The 25,918-nt window shown below is 42.1% G+C and overlaps 1 protein-coding gene across 4 annotated transcripts in view; it reads left to right on the top strand.

Annotated features, from left to right (window-relative positions):
* LOC139583753 (rho GTPase-activating protein 12-like) overlaps positions 1-19,115 on the top strand; it is an 83,713-nt gene extending 64,598 nt beyond the window's left edge. Inside the window, exons 6-18 of one of the 4 annotated variants that reach the window (XM_071415188.1) lie at positions 2,355-2,480; positions 3,028-3,105; positions 9,766-9,827; positions 12,284-12,365; positions 12,728-12,856; positions 13,680-13,883; positions 14,181-14,283; positions 14,402-14,521; positions 14,657-14,755; positions 14,946-15,023; positions 15,232-15,366; positions 18,312-18,417; positions 18,755-19,115. In XM_071415188.1, coding sequence (XP_071271289.1) covers positions 2,355-2,480; positions 3,028-3,105; positions 9,766-9,827; positions 12,284-12,365; positions 12,728-12,856; positions 13,680-13,883; positions 14,181-14,283; positions 14,402-14,521; positions 14,657-14,755; positions 14,946-15,023; positions 15,232-15,366; positions 18,312-18,417; positions 18,755-18,929 — 1,497 coding nt within the window. In that variant the 3' untranslated portion in view covers positions 18,930-19,115. The remainder of the gene's footprint in view (positions 1-2,354; positions 2,481-3,027; positions 3,106-9,765; positions 9,828-12,283; positions 12,366-12,727; positions 12,857-13,679; positions 13,884-14,180; positions 14,284-14,401; positions 14,522-14,656; positions 14,756-14,945; positions 15,024-15,231; positions 15,367-18,311; positions 18,418-18,754) is intronic. The other 3 variants (XM_071415189.1, XM_071415190.1, XM_071415191.1) reach the window with 3 other exon arrangements.
* The last annotated feature ends 6,803 nt before the right edge of the window (positions 19,116-25,918 follow it).

Here is a 25,918-nt window from a genome sequence, read left to right as displayed (position 1 = left end):
CTAAATCTAGTCTACTCTTTCTATTTAGTTTATTGTGGTAAAAGCCTATGAAAAAAGTTTGTGTTCTGTCAAGTAAACATGAATTCCCTGTTGAGAAACAATATAGAATTGTAGGAAAATGGTTTTAAAATGCAAAATGTTCAGTGGGAGGATGGTTCTCACCGATTCGGTTCCGTTCAGCTAAAAGATTCTCTCCAAAATAACCGTTAGTTCACAAACTACCTATCACTAGGCTACACTGACAAGTCACTTTAGCAGCACTGGTAAGTCTGGACATGGGCCTCGAATCCTAGGAAAATACAAACTAGATTTTTGGCTTACTTGCCCCGATGCGATACCATGGGCATGTAGACTGAATGTACAAAACATTAGGAACACCTGCTCTTTCTATGACAGACTGACCAGGTGAAAGCTATGATCCCTTATTGATGTTACTTGTTAAATCCACTTCAATCAGTGTAGGTGAAGGGGAGGAGACCGGTTAAAGAAGGATTGTTAGGCCTTGAGACAATTGAGACATGGATTGTGTATGTGTGTCATTCAGAGGGTGAATGGGCCAGACAAAACATTTACATGCCTTTGAACGGGGTATGGTAGTAGGTGCCAGGGGTACCGGTTTGAGTGTGTCAACAACTGCAACGCTGCTGGGGTTTTCATGCTCAACAGTTTCCTGTGTGTATCAAGAATGGACTACCACCCAAAGGACAACCAGCCAACTTGACACAACTGTTGGAAGCATTGGCGTCAACATGGGCCACCATCTCTGTGGAACGCTTTTGACCCCTTGTAGAGTCCATGCCCCGACGAATTGAGGCTGTTCTGAGGGCAAAAGGGGGTGCAACACAAAATTAGGAGCGTTTTCCTAATGTTTTGTACACTCAGTGTAACTACGTTGTATGATTTATGAATAGCAAAGGGATATAGGTGATCGACTTTATTCAGTCAGTTCGACACCTTTTTATAAACTATTCAACACTTGCTGTTCGGTCGTCAATCAAAGCACAGTAGCCTAAATAGCCTATACTCCTGACTCTGTGGCTCGGCAGGAAGCATGGCGGGTAGGAGCTGACAAGGTAAAAATCTGTCGTTCTGCCCCTGAGCAAGGCAGTTAACCCATTGTTCCCCCGGGCGCCGAAGACGTGGATGTCGATTAAGGCAGCCCTCCGCACCTCTCTGATCCAAAGGGGTTGGGTTAAATGTTGAACGCATTCAATTGTACAACTGACTAGGTATATCCCCCCTTTCCCTTTATAGACCTATGAAACACGCAAAATAAAATAAATGAATTTTCCACAAAACAATAATTAAGTGAATTTCAACTCATCGTTACCACTTACATTGCTTGGGACGTGTAAATTCGCTCACACGGAGATGATGAAGAAGCATCATGCTCTCCCTCCTCCGTGAAAATACATTTGACTGCAGCCAACCACAGCGCACAAAAATAACACAGCTACTGAGAGGCGGGACAGACAGCAGACTGGCAAACCAGCAGTGTCCCTGTCATCGCTCGCTTTGTTGACTGTCAGGGACCTGTCCTAGGAATAGATCACTAGAAGATGCATGTCGTTCGTTTTAGCGGGAGAATGCTATACGAAGGCTTTTCTGACTAGCGAATTGAAACTTTCAAATGAAGAGAAGCCTAGTTAATTTATGAAGTGGAAAAAGTAGCCGGCGCACAATGAGTCTTATCAGCTTTTTAGCCGGTGGCCGGTGCTTATGGAAAACACTGCTCTGACACTACGACCAGGTAGCACACTCCCTACTGCCTCAGTCTATTTCCTCCCCGGTGATCTACAGTAGTCTTCGGTCTCCGCCACCTGTGGTCCATTGATGGCGTGGAGGTTGTGGCCTAATGTACTTGACAGGGACTATTAGTGGCTAGTGACTCTCCTGTAATCTTGTTGGTTTAGCAGGGATCAGAGAGGTAAAGAATAGGCATTAGCTTTCATTTGGCTGGCCAACCGGCGGATACAGGGATACAGACACACACACACATACTGTAGATACAGATAAGCTGGGTGCAATGGTATCCTTTAGCAATCTTGGATGAATACACATGCGGGGAGCTCCTTCTCTCTGAGAGGGTGCCTTCTGATGGGTGACTGATGATGCGCTGGGCCATGAGAGGAGAGGTATGAAGAGGAGATACTGGATACATGCCAAGCCATAGTTCTTCTAGGACCTTTACTTTGTCATCTGATCAGTAGAGGATAATGAGTTAACCCTGGACCTCTATTTCTCTCACCCTCACCCACCCTGTCTCGCTACTCTCTTCTCTCCCTCTCTCTTTCTGTCTCCTCTGACTTTCTCCACCGTCTCGCTCTCCTGTCTCCCTCTCTCCCTCCCCCCAGTACAACTTGTCTCCTCCCCAGCCAGGCGATCCCCCCAAGAGTCGTAGTCTGGAGCGGAAACATCCAGACCCCATCGTCCTGACCAAGTGGAGACACAGCACCTACGTACTAGACCTCAACGACAAGGTAAGACCACATGCTCTCTGTCTATGTGTAACCTTCTTTCAGAAACTCCATGTTTACTGTTGTCAATTCCATTGAAATTGTCAAATCCGGGACTAAACTGAAATTACAATACCAATTTTCCTCACAGATTTTTTATTAATTTAAAGAATTGAATGGAACGGCCCCCAACCCTGGTTGTCACCAGCCACCACTTTTTTTAATGCTGTAAATACGTTTGACGCTGCTCTGTAAGAGTGTTCTTGAACCCTATCGAAGTTGTCTGGTCAGTAGTTTGTCTGGTCAGTACCACAGGTGGTCAGTCTGTCCAGCATGTGGTCACTTCACATCCTCTTGGCTTTGTTTGGGTCTCAGTGAGTTTTTATCCCTGAATACCTCATTGACAAATCCCAGTCACATGCGATGTAGGCTAAGCCATGCTCTCCAAACATTCTCCTTGGGACTAGTCCATTGGTTCCATTGTACCTGGACAAGTTAATCAGGTGCAGCCTTAGTATTTCAACATATTTGACGGATGTATTTGACCCAGGTCTTTGTGGTTCTGTTCCAGTTCTCTGTCAAAAAACTCAGGCGCTTTGAATCAAGCCATCACATGGGGAGAGCTGGTCGCTCTCTTTTCCGTGGTAAAGTTAGTATCTCCCGCTCTCTCACCTCCCCTCTTACTCTGCCTCCACCAATCCAGAGTGGAAATGATCAGATACCTACCTATTGCCGATTTAAGCCAGAAATGCGACGGATGAGGCTGCCTCGCAAAACCTTAACTCGATCTTGATCCTGAATCAATTCCTTTACTCAATCAAATATGCTATGTTGATCTCTGTCTGTCTGTGAGTCAAACCAAATCATTTAGAGAATACCTTTGACTATACCCTGACAGTGAAACAAAGCCTTTAAGCTAACTAACATTTTTCCTTTTTAGTTGACACAACCACGTCACAATAACCTAGTTGTATGTTGGCGTAACATGTTCAAATCCATTGGCAGTTTGACGTCAGGTAATCTGCCCTAAGTACCCTAGGGTGCGGTGCATCACTCTAGCTCACAGGTGTCAAACTCATTCCACGGAGGGACGAGTGTCTGCGGGTTTTCGCTACTCCCTTATACTTGATTGATGAATTAAGGTCACTAATTAGTCAGGAACTCCCCACACCTGGTTGTCTAGGGCTTAATTGATCGTAAAAACAAAAACCTGCAAACAATCAGCCCTCCATGGAAGGAGTTTGACACTCCTGCACTAGCTATTATGGAAGATTTCTGCTCCAGATTCTTGATACATTTTCTCTTCCTCACCAACTAACCCTAATCTGACCATTCTCTTCATCCTACCTTCTCTAGTCTCCATCATCATCATGTTGACCTTGTTCTTTATCACTCTGTCTCTGTCATTGTGTAGGAGTGTGGCCCTACAGCCCCAAAGCACAGTTCTCCTGACTTTGACTCCACAACATGCAACATCCATCTAACATGTTATATCTCCTCTCTCTTGACACAATTGGTGCGTTCGTAAATTCCCTCTGGCTATCTACTAGAGTGCTCTCGTCTGAGTGTGCCAGAGTGCAGAATAATTGATGAATTTACGAACGCTCAACACCCATTGAATATATGGCCGGTGTTGGTAAACGTCGGCAAAAAAGCGTAATTAAATTGTTGCCAGCAGCACAGTTAGAGTCACCAAAGCTCTGGTTAACATGAACAGCCTAACCAGCTCTGCTAGGGAGAGTAAAATGGTCAGAGTGAGGAGTTCTCATTTGTGTCTGGAAGTAGCTAGCAAGCTAGCCAACATTAGCCAATTAGCTTGGGGGCTTGACTGCCGTTGTGAGGTCAGAACACTCGGATCAACCCTACTCCTCGGCCAGAGCGTCCAGTGTGCACTCTGAACGTTCCGAGAGGGAAACGCTCTGAATCTACAAATGGGCAATCTGACAACGCTCTGAATTTACAAACACCCAGAGTGCACTCTGACTCCCGATTGAATTTACAAACACACCCAATGTCTCACCAATGTGACATCACCATCTAACTGAACAACAGCAGTTTAGGGAGAGCTCCTCCTAAAATGTGCTTCATGTCGTGAAATGAATTAGTTTTTAGTGAACAGTTTGGTTGTTTCAATGCAGTGCTGTGTTCTCCACATCTGTTTTTCCTTTGAGAAGATTGATTGTTTTTGATAAAGATTTTGAGATTGATCAACATGGATCTGAAAGCCAACTAGTCTACTAAAGCCTTGTTCACATTGGCAGTTTGAAGTGACTCAACTCCTATTTATTTGCATATCTGATTCAAATCTGTTGTTTTTCCTGCATTCTGAACAGCCAAAAGGACATGGAATCAGATATTTCAAGCCACATTTCATACCGCCTTCGTAGGTGGTTTGAAATCAGATACAAATATGATTCCTGGTCATGTGACTTGTGTCTGAATGGTGAAATCTGATTTATTTGCCCTCAAGTGGTTTTTAGACTGTTATTCAGCATATCTTGTTGCTCGCTAGCTACTCTTCTGACAGCTTGACAAGAACATGTGGTAGCTAACTAATGTTAGCTTGTTAACTGTTTACAAACAAATGAGTGGATGTTCTAGAAAGCTGAACAGCTACCTAGCTAGCTAGTTGATTGCTGCGGCTAGCCAAAAAGGACTTGTTTTGAAAGTTGGATAATGTTATCTTTTGAGGCTTTAAAGCGTTCTTACCCTATGATTTTGAACATTCAAAGCAACTGGGAAACGTCCATGGCAGGCATTGTTGTCAGCTTAGCTTGTTACATCACTTCTGAGTGATAGGAAGCACAAGCACCACCACCGACAGTCAGTAGAACAAATTGGATTTGAAACACAAAACTGATTGGAGAATTAAGGCCTGCAGTGTGAACAATCCTTAAGTTGTCTTGATCATCTAGCAAGAAGCAACAAGAGCAGGATTGAGGGTCTAGGACACAAGGACAATGAGAAGGAGGGAAAATAAAGGATAAAACCAACAGAAAATAAATTGATATGGAGGATTTCTAAAGGAAAGACAGGCATTGAAAAGGAAACGAACCAACATTAACAAACAAAAAAGCAAATAAAGGTGAGAGAGGATTGTTCTGGACATTTATAATTTGTGTGTACAAAAAAAAAGTGCATTATTTAAAATGTGTTTAATTATTTAAAATGTTTCAGCGCTCAAATTCGAAAGATAACAATGGCAACAGTAGGAGGAGCTTGGCCCATTCCATTTGATCCACCAGCAGAACAGAACTCTGAACATTCTAAACAGCATTACAAGAAAAAGCTGCTGAGGGAAAATCCAGAGACATTGTTTGCTGATTATACCCTAATTGGAGACAAGAATACAATCTCTGACCTTCTCTTCTATAGAGAGCATGCTGCTGCTTGGTGTTCTGCCTCATGTAGGCACTTTTGCCATGTCAGAAAGAGAGAATCACTAATGGTCAACATATCTTGGTATTTGATGTACAGGACTAGTAATTGACTCTTCACCTACAACAATGACACCGTAATGATTCAAGGCTTAGAAGCTGCACTTGTCCTCCATACAGTGCCTTGCAAAAGTATTCATCCCCCTTGGTGTTTTTCTTATTTTGTTGCATTACAACCTGTAATTTAAATGGATATTTATTTGGATTTCATGTAATGGACCTACACAAAATATTCCAAATTGGTGAAGTGAAAAAAATAAATATCTTGTTTCAAAAAATTCTCCAAAATAGAAAACGGAAAAGTGCTGCGTGCATATGTATTCACCCTCTTTGCTATGAAGTCCCTAAATAAGATCTGGTGCAACCAATTACCTTCAGAAGTCACATAATTAGTTAAATAAAGTCCACCTGTGTGTAATGTTAGTGTCACATGATCTCAGTATATATACACCTGTTCTGAAAGGCCCTAGAGTCTGCAACACTACTAAGCAAGGGGCACCACCAAGCAAGCAGCACCATGAAGACCAAGGAGCTCTCCAAACAGGTCAGGTACAAAGTTGTGGAGAAGTACAGATCAGGGTTGAGTTATAAAAAAAAATCTGAAACGTTGAACATCCCACAGAGCACCATTAAATCCCTTATTACATTTTTTTAAAGAATATGGCACCACAACAAACCTGCCAAGAGAGGGCCGCCCACCAAAACTCATGGACCAGGCAAGGAGGGCATTAATCAGAGAGGCAACAAAGAAACCAAAGATGACCCTGAAGGAGCTGCAAAGCTCCACAGCGGAGATTAGAGTATCTGTCCATAGGGGAAAAAAATAGGACAAAAAATTATCCCCAAACATATGGAAGAAGGTACTCTGGTAAAATGAGACTAAAATGTAGCTTTTTGACCATCAAGGAAAACGCTATGTCTGGCACAAACCCAACACCTCTCATCACCCCGAGAACACCATCCCCACAGTGAAGCATGGTGGTGGAAGCATCATGCTGTGGGGATGTTTTTCATCGGCAGGGACAGGGAAACTGGTCAGAATTGAAGGAATGATGGATGGCGCTAAATACAGGGAAATTCTTGAGGGAAACCTGTTTCAGTCTTCCAGAGATTTGAGACTGGGACGGAGGTTCACCTTCCAGCAGGACAATGACCCTAAATCCCAGTGGCTAGATGTGCAAAGGTTATGGAGACATTCCCCAAGAGACTTGCAGCTGTAATTGCTGCAAAAGGTGGCTCTACAAAGTATTGACTTGGGTGGGTGAATAGTTATGCACAGTCAAGTTTATTTCTTGTTTGTTTAACAATAAAAAAAAGATTTAGCATCTTCAAAGTGGTAGGCATGTTGTGTAGATCAAATGATACAAACCCCCCAAAAATCTATTTTAATTCCAAGATGTAAGGCATCAAAATAGGAAAAATGCCACGGGGGTAAATACTTTCACAAGCCACTGTATACATGAGTTTACACCACAGCCCAGAACAGCAGCACACAGGCAGAGCATCACATGGCCTTCATTTTATGTCACTCCAATGGGACATTTCTCAGAGTGAAACTGCTGGCATGTCAGTCAGAACGCTATGGTGCCCAACAACAGCAAGTGCCTTGAAAAGTCTGTCTGGCAACAAATTAAATGTGGCCAAACATATTATAATTCCCACGGGTACTAATAATTGGATGGCAATGAAAGGACATTTACAGTTGAAGTCGGAAGTTTACATACACTTAGGTTGGAGTCATTAAAACTAGTTTTTCAACCACTCCATACATTTCTTGTTAACAAACTATATTTTTGGCAAGTTGGTTAGGACATCTACTTTGTGCATGACACAAGTAATTTTTCCCACAGTTGTTTACAGACAGATTATTTCACTTATAATTCACTGTATCACAATTCTAGTGGGTCAGAAGTTTACATACACTAAGTTGACTGTGCCTGTAAACAGCTTGGAAATTTCCCAAAAATGATGTCATGGCTTTCGAAGCTTCTGATAATCTAATTGACATCATTTGAGTCAATTGGAGGTGTACCTGTGGATATATTTCAAGGCCTACCTTCAAACTTAGTGCCTTTTTGCTTGACATCATGGGAAAATCAAAAGAAATCAGCCAAGACCTCAGAAAAAAGTTTGTAAACAAGTTTGGTTCATCCTTGGGACCAATTTCCAAATGCCTGAAGGTACCACGTTCATCTGTACAAACAATAGTTTGCAAGTATAAACACTATGGGATGACGCAGCCGTCATACCGCTCAGGAAGGAGACGCGTTCTGTCTCCTAGAGATGAACGTACTTTGGTGCGCAAAGTGCAAATCAATCCCAGAACACCAGCAAAGGACCTTGTGAAGATGCTGGAGGAAATGTGTGCAAAAGTATCTATATCTACAGTAAAACGAGTCCTATATTGACATAACCTGAAAGGCCACTCAGCAAGGAAGAAGCCACTGCTCCAAAACCGCAATAAATAAGCCAGACTACGGTTTGCAACTGCACATGGGGACAAAGATCACACTTTTTGGAGAAATGTCCTCTGGTCTGATGAAACAAAAATAGAACTGTTTGGCCATAATGAACATCGTTATTCTTGGAGGAAGAAGGGTTATGCTTGCAAGCCGAAGAACACCATCCCAACCATGAAGCACGGGTGGCAGCATCATGTTGTGGGCATGCTTTGCTGCAGGAGGGACTGGTGCACTTCACACAATAGATGGCTTCATGAGGCAGGAAAATTATGTGGATATATTGAAGCAACATCTCAAGACATCAGTCAGGAAGTTAAAGCTTGGTTGCAAATGGGTCTTCCAAATGGACAATGACCCTAAACATACTTCCAAAATTGTGACAAAATGGCTTAAGGACAACAAAGTCAAGGTATTGGAGTGGCCATCACAAAGCCCTGATCTCAATCCTATAGAACATTTGTGGGCAGAACTGAAAAAGCGTGTGTGAGCAAGGAGGCCTACAAACCTGACTCAGTTGCACCAGCTCTGTCAGGAGGAATGGGCCAAAATTCACCCAACTTATTGTGGAATGCTACCAAATACTAATTGAGTATATGTAAACTTCTGACCCACTGGGAATTTTATTAAATAAATAAAAGCTGAAATAAATCATTCTCTCTACTATTATTCTGACATTTCACAATCTAAAAATAAAGTGGTGATCCTAACTGACCTAAGACAGGGAATTTTTCCAAGGATTATATGTCAGGAATTGTGAGAAACTGAGTTTAAATGTATTTGGCTAAGTGTATGTAAACTTCCAACAACACTGTACATTTGACGGTATTAAATCATATCGTCGGTAATTTGAAATACCCCGGTATAAACAGTATATCGCCCAAACCTCTCTCTTTCTCTCCTGCATGTCTTCTTTCTGTCTCTATCTGCTACTGTGGCCAACGTCCTTTTCTACTGTCCAATCTCCTTTTAAGTTTATGTTGTGTTTCTCTGTTACGGTATTGTCTTTCACCTTGTGGGACCATTGATAACGAATCGTTTGAATCAATAGATTGTGTGTCTGTGTCGTAGCACAGCCTTTTGGTGGTACAATGAAAGATGTCTGTTTGCATGGGCATCACTCCCTTTACTGCCCCGTTTCTTCTTTGTGTGTGTGTGTGTGTGTCTGTCATTGTGTGTGTACATCATTACATGTGTGCGTTAGTGTGTGCTCAAGGCATGAGCCTCATTATGTTCTTATCTTTTTTCTGTATGTCACGGCCACTGGCTGTGTTTTCCTTTTCCCCTGCTGTGTGGGTGGGTGTGTGTGTGTGTGTGTGTGTGTGAACTTCTTGGGTCTTTTTTTCTTTTTTCTATTTAACTAGGCATGTCAGTCTGACTGTGTTAATGTCTCCTGTCTGTCTCCCTCCACAGCCCTCTGAGAAGTGTGGAGTCCTCAATGTCACCAAAATCACTGAGAATGGCAAGAAAGTCAGGTAAACCATACTGTACAAAGATCATATAGATTAGAAAACATTGTCATTATCTTATGTGGAAGTAAGAGGACAATACAGCATCATACAGACAAACAAAACAATGCCATTGATTCTTTGTTGATATAATGGACAGACTGATGGTTGATAAATGCTTGTGTTGGAGCTAGGGTTGCAAAGGGAGGGTATCTCACTGAAAACGTTTTAAGTTTGCCGGTAAACTACCAGAATTTTGGTATCTTTCAAAGATAAATTACATTCAATCACAAGACATCTAGTGGCTGTTTTGGGTAATTTAGATTATCACAGCCCAACGCTCCAACCACTAGGCTACCTGCCGCCCCTAAGGTCCATAGGTTATTGACTAACTGTTAAATGTGCCTGGCTTCATAAATCACCCATATACAGTGCATTCGGAAAGTATTCAGACCCCTAGACTTTTTCCACATTTTGCTACAGCCTTATTCTAAATTGGATTAAATTAATATATTTCCTCATCAAGCTACACACAATACCCCATAATGACAAAGCGAAAACATGTTTTTAGAAATGTTTGCAAATGTATTAATACTAAAAAAACAGCAATACATTATCTACATAAGTATTCAGACACTGCTATGAGACTCGAAATTGAGCTAAGGTGCATCCTGTTTCCATTGTTCATCCTTGAGATGTTTCTACAACTTGATTGGAGTCCACCTGTGGTAAATTCAATTGATTGGACATGATTTGGAAAGGCACACACCTGTCTATATAAGGTCCCACAGTTGACAGGTGCATGTCAGAGCAAAAACCAAGCCATGAGGTCGAAGGAATTGTCCGTAGAGCTCCGAGACAGGATTGTGTCGAGGCACAGATCTGGGGAAGGGTACCAAAAAACTTGTGCAGCATTGAAGGTCCCCAAGAACACAGTGGCCTCCGTCATTCTTAAATGGAAGAAGCATACATGTCACGTAAAGAGAGCAAGGTTTGAGGGAATAGGGAATGTTTTTCCTAAACAAATTAAGGATTTTGGTAACATAACTATTCCATCAGAAATGGCTGTAATTATGTTGCAGCTTCAGCAACACAGACAGCACTATACACACTGATGTTCTGTGGTGGTCCCTGCAGCCGGGAGGAGAGAGAGACAACAGGTGCTAGTCACACAGTCACTCAATTTTATTTATTTTTTTAAACAGTACAGCAAGTCTGAGCCAGGCCTGGCACAATCAATTGCGGTCGGACTCCCTCTCGCCATTTATGTGTCTTAATTATTTAATCAAACAGTTCGCTTAAAGTATCAGACAAGCTGAGTGCATATAGTTGATTTGATTAGAACATATAGGATGTGTCTATATATGGAAAAATACACTAAATCAAGAACAGACGACTCTTGATCAAAACATTTTTTTAGTTGGACAGCCCTAGTAAATATACACCATTAACTTAGTGAATATCATTGGTGTTTAATATGAGGGTTTCAGCATGAAATATGCTTTATTTATTTTTTACACAGTATGTATTTGTTGTCAATATTTTAGCGTCAAACTAGTGGCAGTTGTGAAAACAATCTATAGTTGGGATTGTTGCAGAGTTCATTGAAAATAATGCCATTGTTGATTGATGCTTTTTCCATTAATTAGGCTATTTTCTCATGAACCATATCGCAGGGTTTCCCAAACTAGGGGTCGTGACCCAATTAAGGGTCGCCTGCTTTGAAAATGGGGTTGCGAGAGAGAGTTTGTGCTTAGTTCATATAACCGGGGTTATGTCAGTAGACTGTCATAGCCCAAATTTAAAAAGTAAACATTTGCCGTCCCGTGTTGCCTAGTTGGTAAAGCATGGCTCTTGCAACGCCAGGGTTGTGGGTTCGATTTGCACGGTGCGCCAGCATGGGGGGGAAAAGTACAAAAATGTATCCACTCACTACTGTAAGTCGCTCTGGATAAGAGCCTCTGCCAAATGACTAAAATAACATTTTAAATCTTTCTTTACATGGTGGGGAATGTTTTTATCTCAGTTGGGTCGCGGGCCAAAACGTTTTGGGAAGCCCTGGTCTATCTACTAGAAACTCATGGACAATATGTTCAGGTATAAAAACTGAAGACTATATATTCATCATTTTAAAAATATATATATATATTTTTATTTTTTATACAAGTTGTTCAAGTAAACATGACCAAAGTTAACGATAGATTATCATATATTTTCTGTTAATTACCAAAATGATTGAAGATTCCGGTAGCTTTGCAACACTAGTTGGGACTGGTTGATAAATGGTTGTGTTGTGACGTGGTTGATGGTTTTTATAAAGGGTTGTGTTGTGATGGTTGATAAATAGATGTGATATGGTTGATAAATGGTTTTGTTCTGACATGGTTGATGGTTTTATAAAGGGTTGTGTTGTGATGGTTGATAAATAGATGTGACGTGGTTTATGGTTGATAAATGGTTGTGTTGTGACGTGGTTATAACAGGAAGAACTGGACATCTTCGTGGACAGTACTCCAGGGCTCCTCACTGCTCTTCGCTAAAGGACAGGGGAGTGGCACCAGCTGGGTACGTACCCCATCAGCCGCCTTGTTAGGAACCATCTTGGGTTAAAACAAATGTGGCAGAGTTTGTACAGTGGACTTCAGTTAATTAATAAAAAATGTTTAGAGCTGAATACCTCCCCTACTTTTCCAATAACCTGCAGGAGTTTTTCACCTCAAAAAGAGGGTGGGAGTTTTAGTGCCTAAGAACTACCTGGTTGGCTGTCTATCTCCATTTAGTAGTAGTGCTAGTGCACCATTTGTCTTTCTATCTGTTCTTTAGTTTCCCTTGTCCCTTCTTCTTTCATCTGTCTGTGACTCTATATTTCTCATTTGCCATCCTTCTCCTCTCCTCTTACTCTATTATTTTCCTCTCCTCATCCAAAGCCTCACTACCGTAGTGGCTCCATCCCTGAGCTGCTGCTCACTCTGCTGGCCAACTGGAAGCGTTCGGTCAAGCCCTGCCCAGCTGTCTCCTATGTCCACTCTGTCAATGGGCGTGCCCCAGCTGCCACTGTATGTCTCCTCTGTCCCTGTGCATGTGTTCCATTTGTCCCCCTGCCTGTCCGTCATGCTCACACGATCCCCTCGCCCTATCCCCTGCCTGCTGCTCATAACCTAGCCTGATTGGTTGACCAAGGGATGTAGAGGGATGTGTTTCCTCTGGGTCCCCCGCCCCCCTATTTCTATGGGCACCATCACTGTTCATGACACAAACTGTTCACACCCCTCTTGTTGGCGGAGATCATTTTGCAGGTTTAAAGCTTCTTTTTTTTTGTTGCAATTCTATACATTTTGCCATGTCTAATGTGTATTCATATGATATTTGAGTGATTAAAAAAAAAAAAAAAAAATATCTATGGTCTAAAATAAATAAATAATAATAAATAAACTTAACCTGACATGGGCTAGTTAATCTGAACATTTCTGACAAGTTATAAATAGCTCTCTAAGGTACGCCCCCTCCTTTGTGCCCCACAGTTTGGGAACCACTGGCCTAGATAAAGGTGTTGTTGATATGCATACAATACTAACCTACTGAGTACAAAAGAAATTGATAACAGTTGAACTTCCCCGTACAGTACTAAATGTCCAGCTTGCAACACAGTGGTGTGAATATGATCACCCGTGGTTTATCTTCAAGTCAACGTAGCGGTTAATAACTATGTGTAACTATAACACAGTAACTTGTAACAACACTGCTTTGGTTGTTTTTAATGCAACTTGAAATAACAACTGTGTGAAAAATACTCATGAAAGATTTACCACTATTACTATCCTTGAGTTGGAAACCAAGCTCTCAACTGATTTGTCTGAATGTTGAATTATTCCCTTCTAGAAGTTTGTGGGTAACCAGTCGAAGCCGGAGTTCACTGTGGATCTCAGAGGGGGATCAGTTGATTGGGCATCCAAGGATAAGTCCAGCAAGAAGCACGTCATTGAACTGAAGACCCGTCAGGGGACGGAGCTGCTGATCCAATCAGAGATTGACAGCGTCATCAACGACTGGTACCGAGCCCTGACAGACACCATCAGCACACATGTGAGTGGACCTCTCTCTTCAGTCCAGAGCTTAGTAACTACCACACCTATAACATACTATTTCCCAAGTCATAATCAGATCCTGCACTAACTTGCTCTGTTTAGATGTCCGTCAGAGGGACTAGTAAAGTACAGTACATGCCAATGACGCTCTAGAATCTCTGTAATGAGGGTCTTCTGAATATTCATTTATTTTTATCTGTTCAGTTCCGCATCCCTCCATTAGAGGGTAGAACTGGTCCAGGTTGACTTCCCTAACGGAAGTTGTGTGTGTGTGTGTGTGTGTGTGTGTGGACAGGCATGGGAGTCAGATGAGGCCATAGAGGAGGACATGCCTGAGTCCCCCGGGGCAGAGAAACAAGACAAGGAGAAGGACCACCGAGACTCCAAGAAGAACAGAGGTGCCTTGACTAAATACGCTGTGAGAGGGTGTGCGTGTGTTTTAGTGATCTTAGAAGGTATTGTCACCAAATGCCCTCTTGGCACCTGTTTAGACATTTTCCTTCCATATGGTTTCAGCGATGAAGACGTCTATCAGTATGGACTCCACTGACCAGAAAAAGACTAGAGTGAAGCTGAAGAAGTTCCTGACCCGCCGACCCACCTACCAGGCCGTCAAGGACAAGGGATACATTAAAGGTATGGATGGAGATTTGGTTATGGGTTCCCGAGAATGGACCTACTGCTGTCCTCAACTAGAGGAAGCTAAACGTAGTGATAAAACCATTGATAACGAAACATTGTAATTTGACGTCTCTCCGTGTTGTTTCTCAGACCAGGTGTTTGGCTGCAGTCTGAGCAGCCTGTGTCAGAGGGAGAACACGTCAGTGCCCAACTTTGTCACCACGTGCATCGATCACGTGGAGACCACAGGTACGAGCCATACATCTCTGTTCCTTTATCTGTTCATTCTCTCTGTCTTTTGAGTTATGATTCTAATTTTTCCAGTGATGAGATGTCAAGATTTTTGTAATGATGATTGTGTGCTGAGTCACAAACACGAGTTCTAATGCTGTTTCTCTCTCTCTCTCTCTGCCTGTCTCGATCTCTCCATCTTCCTCAGGTCTGAGTATAGATGGCATATACAGAGTGAGTGGGAATCTAGCTGTGATACAGAAGCTGCGCTTCGCTGTGAATCACGGTAGGACTTAACTCCCTTCAATTATATAATATGATGTTATAGCTTTCTCCAGTAGCTTTGGTACATGGTTAGTGACGAAGGTACTGGAGGTATAGTCATTTTGTAAAGAGGTTTGGGTGTCAGTCAGTCCAACATTAACTTGTGTTGTGACTCAATTCTTGAACAGACCATGATCTCTTGTCTTAAAAGCTGTGTCTCTATCTCCTAGATGAACAGTTAGAGTTGGAAGACAGTAAGTGGGAGGACATCCACGTCACCACAGGAGCCCTGAAGATGTTCTTCAGAGAGCTGCCTGAACCACTCTTCACCTACGACTCCTTCAACGACTTTATCAACGCCATCAGTGAGTAGTAACACACTTAACTACACTGTAACGCACTTTACTGTGTTGTATAACCCTGTACTTTACTGTATGCTTGTCCTACTGAGCCACCGTTTCTAATAGTTACATTAAGGTTTGATGGTTCACCTAAAGACAATGTCCATTTAAGACATTGACTTCACGCTCAATTTACCACTTGGTTTAAGGGATTCCAAATATTTGCTGTTTGAAATGTGTCCACAAGATGGTGCCCTTATCATTTGAATTCACCCTATTCAATTAGGATAATGTAAATCAAGGTTATTTTTTTATTTGGAGGGGGGAACACAAGAGACTAAAAACACCAGGAAATCAGCTCCAAGTGATTTTAATTTTGGAAATCTGTTCCAAAGTATACCCACGCATAATTAAGCAACAAGAGGCAGTGCTGTATCATGAGTACAGTCACAAGTAAATGCCATTGTTTTATTTACCTGTGACTGTCTGTATTCATGATACAGCACTGCTTTATTGGTTTTACAGAACTGTTACCAACATATTCAAATAACAATGAATTAAACAGTTTCATTAAAATGTTATTTTGACAAGTTAGTTGTTTTGGTCATGTTGCTACAGACATGAACCAGTCCTTAATTATTTTTGCATAGTTGCGATGCAAAAGGACAGGTCGTCCGTTCTAAACAAAATGTTTGCTATGCGGTAACGTTATTGTCACTAGCCAACTTCAGCTAACTGAGTCACGCCAAACATTGAACCTGGAATGACAGTACACTAGCTGCATTTTAGTATGTTTGAATTTTTTATTTTTTTTGCATTTACTTGGATGTGTCCAGGATGATGAAGATGAGTGATTTCGCCTGGCTCAGAAAAAATAGTCTCGTCTGGGCACCGTTCACTCTCTATGGTGGAAATTCCAAAGTGAAACATTGTTTCTGTGGTCGGACAGGGAGACAGCGAGGCACAGCGAGGCCTGATGTACCAACCTAAATGTTAGGTTGGAAGCAAGGGGGAATCATTTGCGAGTTGAGATCAAGAGATGATTCATACAGAAACATGAACATGATATTATTATTATGAGATGCGGTGATAATTGTCAGATGGAACTGTAAGCAGGCCTAGTGTGCCTGTGATGGCCATTACAACACGACTTGGAACGCTGCTTGTCCAATCAGCATCCAGGGTCCAAACAACCAGCTTTATAATGGAGAGATACAGTACCAGTCAAAAGTTTGGACACACCTACTCATTCAAGGGTTTTGCTTTATTTTTTACTATTTTCTACATTGTAGAATAATAGTGAAGACATCAAAACCATGAAATAACACATATGTAATCATGTAGTAACCAACAAAGTGTTAAGCAAATCAAAATATATTTTAGATTCTTCAAAGTAGTCACCCTTTGCCTTGATAACAGCTTTGCACACTCTTGACATTCCGTTAACCAGGTACACCTGGAATGGTTTTCCAACAGTCTTAAAGGAGTTCCCACATATGCTGAGAACTTGCTTTCCTTCACTCTGCGGTCCAACTTATCCCAAACCATCTCAATTGGGTTGAGGTCGGGTAATTGTGGAGGCCAGGTCATCTGATGCAGCACTCCATCACTCTCCTTCTTGGTCAAATAGCCCTTACACATGCTGGAGGTGTGTTGGGTCATTGTCCTGTTGAAAAACAAATGATAGTCCCACTAAGTGCAAACCAGAAGGGATGGCGTATTGCTGCAGAATGCTGTGGTAGCCACGCTGGTTAAGTGTGCCTTGAATTCTAAATAAATCACTGACAGTGTCACCATTAATGCACCGTCACACCTCCTCCATGCTTCACGGTGGGAACCACACATGCGGAGATCATCCGTTCACCTACTCTGCGTCTCACAACGACACGACGGTTGGAACCAAACATCTCACATTTGGACTCATCAGACTAATGGACAGATTTCCACCGGTCTAATGTCCATTGCTCATGTTTCTTGGCCCAAGCAAGTCTCTTTTTATTGTTGTCCTTTAGTAGTGGTTTCTTTGCAGCAATTCGACCATGAAGGCTTGATTTACGCAGTCTCCTCTGAACAGTTGATGTTGAGATGTGTCTGTTACTTTTTATTTATTTGGGCTGCAATCTGAGGTGCAGTTAACTCTAATGAACATATCCTCTGCAGCAGAGGCAACTCTGGGTCTTCCTTTCCTGTGGCAGTCCTCATGAGAGCCAGTTTCATCATAGCGCTTGATGGTTTTTGCGACTGCACTTGAAGAAACTTTCAAAGTTCTTGACATTTTCCGGATTGACTGACCTTCATGTCTTAAAGTAATGATAGACTGTCGTTTCTCTTTTCTTATTTGAGCTGTTCTTGCCATAATATGGACTTGGTGTTTTACCAAATAGGGCTATCTTCTTTATACCACCCCTACCTTGACACAACATAACTGATTGTCTCAAATGCATTAAGAAGGAAATAAATTCCACACATTAACTTTTAACAAGACACACCTGTTAATTGAAATGCATTCCAGGTGACTACCTCATGGTTGAGAATGCCAAGAGTGTGCAAAGCTGTCAAGGCAAAGGGTGGCTACTTTGAAGACTCTCACATATAAAATATATTTTGATTTGTTTTTAATACGTTTTTGGTTACTACATGATTTCTACAATGTAGAAAATAGTAAAAATAAAGAAAGCCCTGGAATGAGTAGATGTGTCCAAACTTTTGACTGGTATTGTAATTGTGATCGTTTACAAATGTAAGCAAGGTTTAAAATGATTGTTTTAGTCAAATGTTATCTGTTTATGATTCTTGCAGTCAATTTGAAGTCTAACAATTATTTGTAATTATGTTCTAGCCCCCTGACCATCCTCTCAAGAAAAAATTGGCCCGTGGTTGAATCTAGTTAATGATCCCTGATGTAAATTATGTGTTTTTCCTTATGCAATGAAACTAATGGTGTAGTTTTACTTTTCCCTCTCTTCCAGAATGCTCGGATTACAAGCAGCGAGTAAACTTAATAAAAGACTTAATCAAGCAGTTGCCAAAACCGAATCACGACACAATGCAATGCCTCTTCAAACATCTCAGAAGGTAAGCAAAAAGCATGCTACGTTTCGGCTAAGCTGCGATATTACCCAAAGTATTTTTTATCGCATTTTGCATATTATGTTTTTCGAATACTAGCATAATACATAATACATGTAAAGTTTTGTCTGTACCTGAAACCTTTGTTGACCAACCAACATAGGCCTATCATTTAGGATACACAATTCATATTTCACCATAATGAATCAAAGGGCAGTTCGGGAAAATGTCAGATGTGCTGGTCCGTCTTTAGCCCAGTGGCCTGTCTAAATTGGGGGGGGGGGATTACTCCTTCTAGTCCGTCCCTGTATCTCACTCTGTCCTCTCCTTCCTGTCTCTCCAGGGTGATTGACCATGGAGAGGCCAACCGAATGACGACCCAGAGCGTAGCGATCGTCTTCGGCCCTACCCTGCTCAGACCTGAGACCGAGACTGGGAACATCGCTGTTCACATGGTATATCAGAACCAGATTGTTGAGCTCATCTTACTGGAGTATGAGAACATCTTCGGCAGGTAGAAAAGAAACACCTGATGAAGAGACCTGTGAGAGAAAGAGGATGGTCTGGTGACTGGTCGGACCCAATACTGCTTATTTTTGTGACTGAAACATTGCTGCTGTGGACCAAGCAATTAAAGAAAGAAAAACAAAAATGTAATTATTGTTCATTTGATAATAAGATTAATAAAGGAAGCTAGTGAACGACTTTGCACTTAACATTTTGAGAGAGCTAAGTATGATGTAAATAAATACAGATTTCATTCACTTTGGTTACAATGCCTGCTGCGAGTAGCAGGGCGGAGCCATTGCTTCAGGAGGAGGGTGTTGATTGGTTGGTTGGTGAGCTGGCTGGATCGTGTCGTCATTGCCGTGACAATGGACGGAGTGCAGTGTGAATGGCGTGGATGGATCTCCCTTGATGTGATGTGATCCAGTGGATTTGAGTATTCAGGGTATAACTGTTTTACACTGGATTCCTATGGCCAGTATTAAGTACAGACAACATACAACAAGAGCTTGGTGAATAAGACTTTCATTGTTTTGGACTGGAGTGGAACTGAAGAAGAGTATTATGGGATACATTCATGTGCCCCGCCGGAGTGACTTCCTCCTTTCTCTGATGACGTCACGACACATCAGCCGGGCACAGCCCACTCCAGATCATTCAAACAGCAACAACTACCCACTGAATGACTGGCTGGGTGGGTGGTCTCTCTGTCAAATCAATGGAAGCCCATATCCTGCTACTACCATGTGTTATAGTAAAGACCAAGCTTGGTTGTGTGTATTAAGACTACTCTCATTGCTTTGTGTTGGAATAATATTACGCTGAACCTCTGAACTGTATATTCTCAGTTTTGTGGAACATTGACCTCTGATAGGGCTGTTGTGGTGACCATATTACTGCCACACCTGCAGTCATGACCGCAGTAAAATTCCACGTGACAATTGAGTCACAGTAATCTCCTTTTATGCACTCTGGACATGCTTTAGTAGTACCCAACTTGCTAACTACCATCTGATCCTAATGGCCTGGTTCTCTGGGCTCTATTGTCCCTCTAACCACTGACATTAATGCAAATTAAATCGAGTATCACATCAAACACTTATCATCAAAACAGCAGGCCTATACAGTGTAAAACTCACCTCACTGTGATGATCAATTTGAAGAAACAAGTTCAACAGCCGGTTGAAACATTGTAAAACATGGTTGGTTTGGATGTTGTTTCAAAGCCTAACACAATGAAATGGCCACCGCTTTCAAAGGTGATGATTCATTCTAAACATCCATATGCATATTAGAGCTTATGCATATTCTTATGAGCCCAAGCCCCCCCCCCCCATTAAAAAATGTTTTACTGAATAAAAAATGATTATTCTGCTGTTATACAATTCATAGCCTACCACATATTACAATGGCAGAAAAACATAAAACAAAAGTGATTTAAGATGTATTTGGTACATAATTGGTCGAGCCTTTTGAGTGTGGACTGTATTATTATGCAGAATAATACAGAATATCTCACCACCATGCATTTCCATCTCCTCTCTCTTCTTTATTATTTTCTCGAGCGCGCAGACAGTTTAGGGAAATATGTTTCGTTGCGATGTTCCCGAACCGATTTCAGTTGGTTTACCAAATTAAGCACTAGGTAGCTGCAGGAACAAGGTTGGAGACCCAATGCCATACAGTGTTTGGGCGGAATGTCACCTATCGGGCAGCGAGAGCATGCTCCTCAAACAGTGGTTGATGCGTGTAGAGGAATAAGTGTTTTTATTTGTTTCTCAGCTGCTCATAGTAAGCACAATTCCGTTATAAAACCGAAGTAGCCTACAAAACGGACCGTCGGGAAAGCGCGCTGCCTCCATTCGCTGTTCAAGTGCAAACAGATTACATGTATTTTTCTCCCTGTTCCTGTTCCTGCCCATTTAATAATGGGCCATTCTAAATCGGAAATAATTTGACATATTAGTCAAGACAAGATTAAACTGAGAATAGTCTGATGGGTGAAAATATGAGCACTTGATGGGAGAGCAGCTGTGCAGTCTGAGGCAAGGAAAAGAGCAAGCTTTTTTTTGGTACTTTCTCCAATCATCAATCATCAATTAGTCGCATCATGCAGCCCATACATGTTTTGATTTCTAAGCCATTCTAAGGTTTGTATCATTCACAGCTAAAGTTGCCAAATAACTCTAAATATAGCATATAGGACCGGTTTCAAATGATCACTTTTATGCTCAACATAGACATTTCATATGCGCACTCGCGCCGTAATGGGAAAAATATCCTTTCTATTTTATTCAGCTAAGTTCAATTATACTCTTACTATAAAATAAAAGAATAGCATGGGACTTATAACCGTATATTGTCAGCTAATTGGACAAGCTTACAGCCTATGTCATAGAGCATAGCCAGATAACTAAAATATATTTTCTACATATATTTCTTTAGAACTGACTAAATTAAATAATGGATTTGTGATGGTGTATTTTACATTGATTTATTAGGCTTATTTTTTTTTAAATGTCGACGTTCCAAAGGCATGCATCAGCCAGCGGCTTGTATGCTGGAGGCCTGGAGATGCTAATTGAGTTTTATGTTAATTACCGGTCAATTACCATGAGACGGGACAGTCTTTTGCTTGATAATAACCGGCTGACAAAATGTCATGACCGCCACAGCCCTACCTCTGACTTCTGTGATGTTATTGTATGTGCCGTATAAAGCCCCAGTGGTGTGGATGAATACAGAATCACTATTAAATATGGGGTCTCTTGGAGGTGACCCCTGGATCAACTGGATGGGACATTACTCATTGCTTATATTTCCCCTACTTTTATAATGACAAAATAATTCACCATAAAATTCATTCCAGGGAAATGAACTGGACCCCCCCCAGCTCTACCCTTTGACCCCAGTGAAATCATCAACAGTGGTCAGTATGTCACATGACTGGCTTTGGGAAACATCAAAACAAACCTGTGTTTGGTGGGATAAAACAGTAAATAAACTGCTTTACGTTATGAGGAACAATGAGCTGAAGCCTGTGTCCCAAATGGCATCCTATTCCCTATGTAGTGCACTACTTTTGACCAGGTCCCATATGGATCTGATCAGATCAAATGTAGTGCACTATAGAGGGAATAGGGAACCATTTAGGATGTAGCCTAAGATCTTCCCTAATGTGTACAGATGTGTGTCATTGTGAAGTCTAATGTGCTTGGTATGGTAGGCCTCTGCTAGTGACAGACCTTCATATTTGTAAAGTGGACATGTAAGTAAAGTGTTGAGTGGCGATTCCCTCCCTTTCCCCTCCCCCTCTTCCTTTCTTCCCTTGTGTCATGGAGTTACTGCAAACAGGACAAGAGAGATGAGGATGCCAGGGAATAGCAGTCAACCCTAGCATTACTATTTCAGATCAATGTGTGCGTCCCAAATGGCACTCTATTCCCTATTTAGTGAGCTAGGCCTCAGTGCCTGCTTTATAATCCCTCTGCTTACCTATGCTAATATGAACTGGACTGGGACTAGAGAGAAAATTGTACTGGAAAAATAGTATTACATTAAATTAAAGTTGATTGCAATGGAAGGTAGAATGCAAAAAAAGACTCTGTGAATATTATGTACAGCAACCTACATATAAAAATTGTCATTGTTCAAAGTCCCTTATAGTAATTCAAGTATGTATGCTTTGATGGTGAGTGGTTGGTTCAAGTGAAATATCACTACATGATTTTGTAAATCTGAATTGTCCACAAGATTGCATATTGATCCTTACAAAAGAGGAAGTTGTTTTGAAAGTGTATCTGGATTTTGGCGCATGGTCAGCTGCACACTTTGAATGTACTTTTCAGACCAACTGCTGTTTGTGACATTGCTATGTCTAATTAAAAAAACAACTAAATGGGACAGACTCAACAGTGTAACTTTTTCACTTTCTGTTAAGGGTGGCAAAGTAACTCACTACTGTACAGTCGTATACGTAACAAGTCTGTCCGATTCTCTGCCTTCTTGGGACAGGTCTCCCTCGTAAGAGAATTTTCTTACCTCAATGGGATCGACCTGTATAAAGGCTAAATAAATCCATTGCAGGTAAACTGGGCCAGAACTGGACTAATAAACACAATGTGCCGACGAACGTTTGAAAGCAGCAGGTGGACCTTCTATATCGGCTCTGACCAGAACATCAGTCGATAAAGAAACATGTGAGTCTGCCTTCTAGGCGTCTCAATTCGCGTCCCAATCAACAGCAGCTAATTGTCTCTATGCTACAGTGAACATCTCATTGACAGCTAATGGGACTTCACACAATTATAATTTAACCATGACTCATGAATCACACATTTAATAACCATTATGTCTGTGTCCCAAATGAGACCCTATTCCCTATGTAGTGCACTACTTCTGACAAAGCCCAATAGGGCTCTGGTCCAAAGTAATATACAGAATAGGGTCTCATTTGGGGATACAGGCTGTCTTTTTCAAAGATTTTCTGCCGGAGGCCTGTAATGACAACACACAGTTAGTGCTAAGTGATTATTTTATTTAGTTGCAGTAGTCTATGCCCCTGGATTTTTGCAACTGCAGTCATTCAGTCTTTGAATGTCATTACTCGTTAGGTCAGTGTTTCCCAAACTCGGTTCTCGGGACCCCATGTTTTGGTTTTTGCCCTAATACTACAAAGCTTGATGATTAGTTGATTATTTGAATCAGCTGTGTAGTGCAAGGGTAAAAACCAAAACGTGTACCCCTTGGGGTCCCGAGGACCGAGTTTGGGAAACCCTGCATTAGGTCAAATCTAACTCCAATCCTCAAGGATGTAGTAGGATAATTGACGTCTAATTAGATAATTGCACTAATGACAGCTTTGATGAAAAGTACAAGTCATAATATGAAGTGCTGCTGCGGCCCTGAATGAGTCACACAGAAAGACTATTTAGCAGGATCCCTTCCCCTGCAGTGTGTGTGTGTGTGTGTGTGTGTGTGTGTGTGTGTGTGTATTTCTTTTCTTTTTTATTGTCACATGCACTAGTACTGTGAAATGTCTTTCTTGATCTTTCCCAACAATGCATTAATCAGTATCAGTAGTACTATAAATAAAAAAGTCAAGTAGAACCAAAAACACATGAGAACAAACACTGCCAGGTCACTGACCTCCTCCCTGTAGGCTGTCTCATTGTCGCCGGTGATCAACCGGTGATGGTGTTAGTCGTGCATGGCCACGCAGTCGTGGGTGAACAGGGAGTACAGGAGGGGACACCCCTGTGGGGCTACGTGTTGAGGGTCAGCGTGGCAGAGGTGATGTTGCCTACCCTCGCCACCTGGGGTCGGCGGGTCAGGAAGTCCAGGATCCAGTTGCAGAGGGAGGTGTTCAGTCCCAGGGTCCCAAGCTTGGTGATGAGTTTGGAGTGGACTATGATGTTGAATGCTGAGCTGTGGTCAATAAATAGAATTCTCACATGGGCATTCCTTGTGTCTAGGTTGGTGAGGGCAGTGTGGAGTGCAATTGTGGTTGCGTAGTCTTTGGATCTGTTGGGGCGGTATGCAAATTGGAGTGGGTCTAGGGTTTCTGGGATGATGGAGTTGTGTGCCATAACCAGCCTTTCAAAGCACTTCATGATTACAGATGTGAGTGCTACAGGGCATTAGTCACTGTGGCAGGTAGCTTTCGAGTTCTTGGGAACAGGAATGATGGTGGTCAGCTTGAGACACGTAGGGATTACAGACTGGGACAAGGAGAGTTTGAAAAGGACTGTGAATATACCTACCAGCATGTTCTGCGTATGCTCTGAGAACGCGTCCTGGAATACCATCCGGCCCTGCAGCCTTACGAGTGTTGACCTGATTAAAAACCTTACACAAGTCGGACTCAGAGGGCGAAATCACCCAATCCCCTGGGTCAGCGGAGGCCCTCATGCACGACTCGGTGTAGTTTTTGTCCTAGCGTGCATAAAATGTATTGAGTTCGTCTGGTAGAGAGACATCGTTGGGCAGATCACGGCTGGGTCTTGTGCCCCAAATGGCACTCTATTCCCTATGTGGTGCACTCCTTTTGACCAGGGCCCATAGGGAATCGGGTGCTATTTGGGATGCAGACATACTCACAAAGGCTATTACCTCAGGCTAACTAACGCTGGTAATTCCAATATGTATGGAAAACACAACATAGATTATGGGTGTAGGACAATAACTTAAAAGTACTATCATTAAACGAGTTGTATTTCAGTAATTGTCTGAGAGGAAAGTGAACAGTTCACAGAGATTAATTGGGCAATCTTTTCTCACAGCAGTCTGCCCCTTTCTTCCTCAACCATCTCTCCATCTCCTCCATTTAGTTTCTCCTTCCCAGCCCCACAGTCTATCTGTCTGCCCCACAGTCTATCTGTCTGCCCCACAGTCTATCTGTCTGCCCCACAGTCTATCTTCACAGTCTATCTGTCTGCCCCACAGTCTATCTGTCTGCCCCACAGTCTATCTTTATGCCCCACAGTCTATCTGTCTGCCCCACAGTCTATCTTCACAGTCTATCTTTATGCGCCTCATCAATGTGTCAGTGTGTTTGATTTCCCCAGATCCCTGTGTGTAGTACCTAACTCCAGCCTTCTCAGGGGGTAAATGGGTGCGTAGGCTACTACAGTAGCCCAGGTCTGGATGATGACGCTATTTTACTATAGGCCTACCAGATACTGACATAGGCCTACCAGACACTGTCATAGCCCTACCAGGAACAAGACTGCCTGCCTGCTGAGGGTAAATACATGTATATCTGAGATCTAGTATTATTTGTCAGGGGCTACTGATACAGACGGCCTTGTATTTATTGCCTATTTAATAGACTTAATACTATTACTGAAAGGAGAGAGAGAGAGAAAAATCTATGTCACTAGCCCCACTATGGTACTTTCAGCATTCTGCAATTACCTTATGTAAATCCTGGCCTGGAATAATGCGGCTGCCTGCTATTTGAAATGCATTGAATTTCCATGGAAAATGATCCACTACTGCC

This window comes from Salvelinus alpinus, chromosome 8 (genome assembly GCF_045679555.1).
Source record: "Salvelinus alpinus chromosome 8, SLU_Salpinus.1, whole genome shotgun sequence".
NCBI lineage: Eukaryota > Metazoa > Chordata > Actinopteri > Salmoniformes > Salmonidae > Salvelinus > Salvelinus alpinus.
This window is presented reverse-complemented; position numbering and strand designations above follow the sequence as displayed.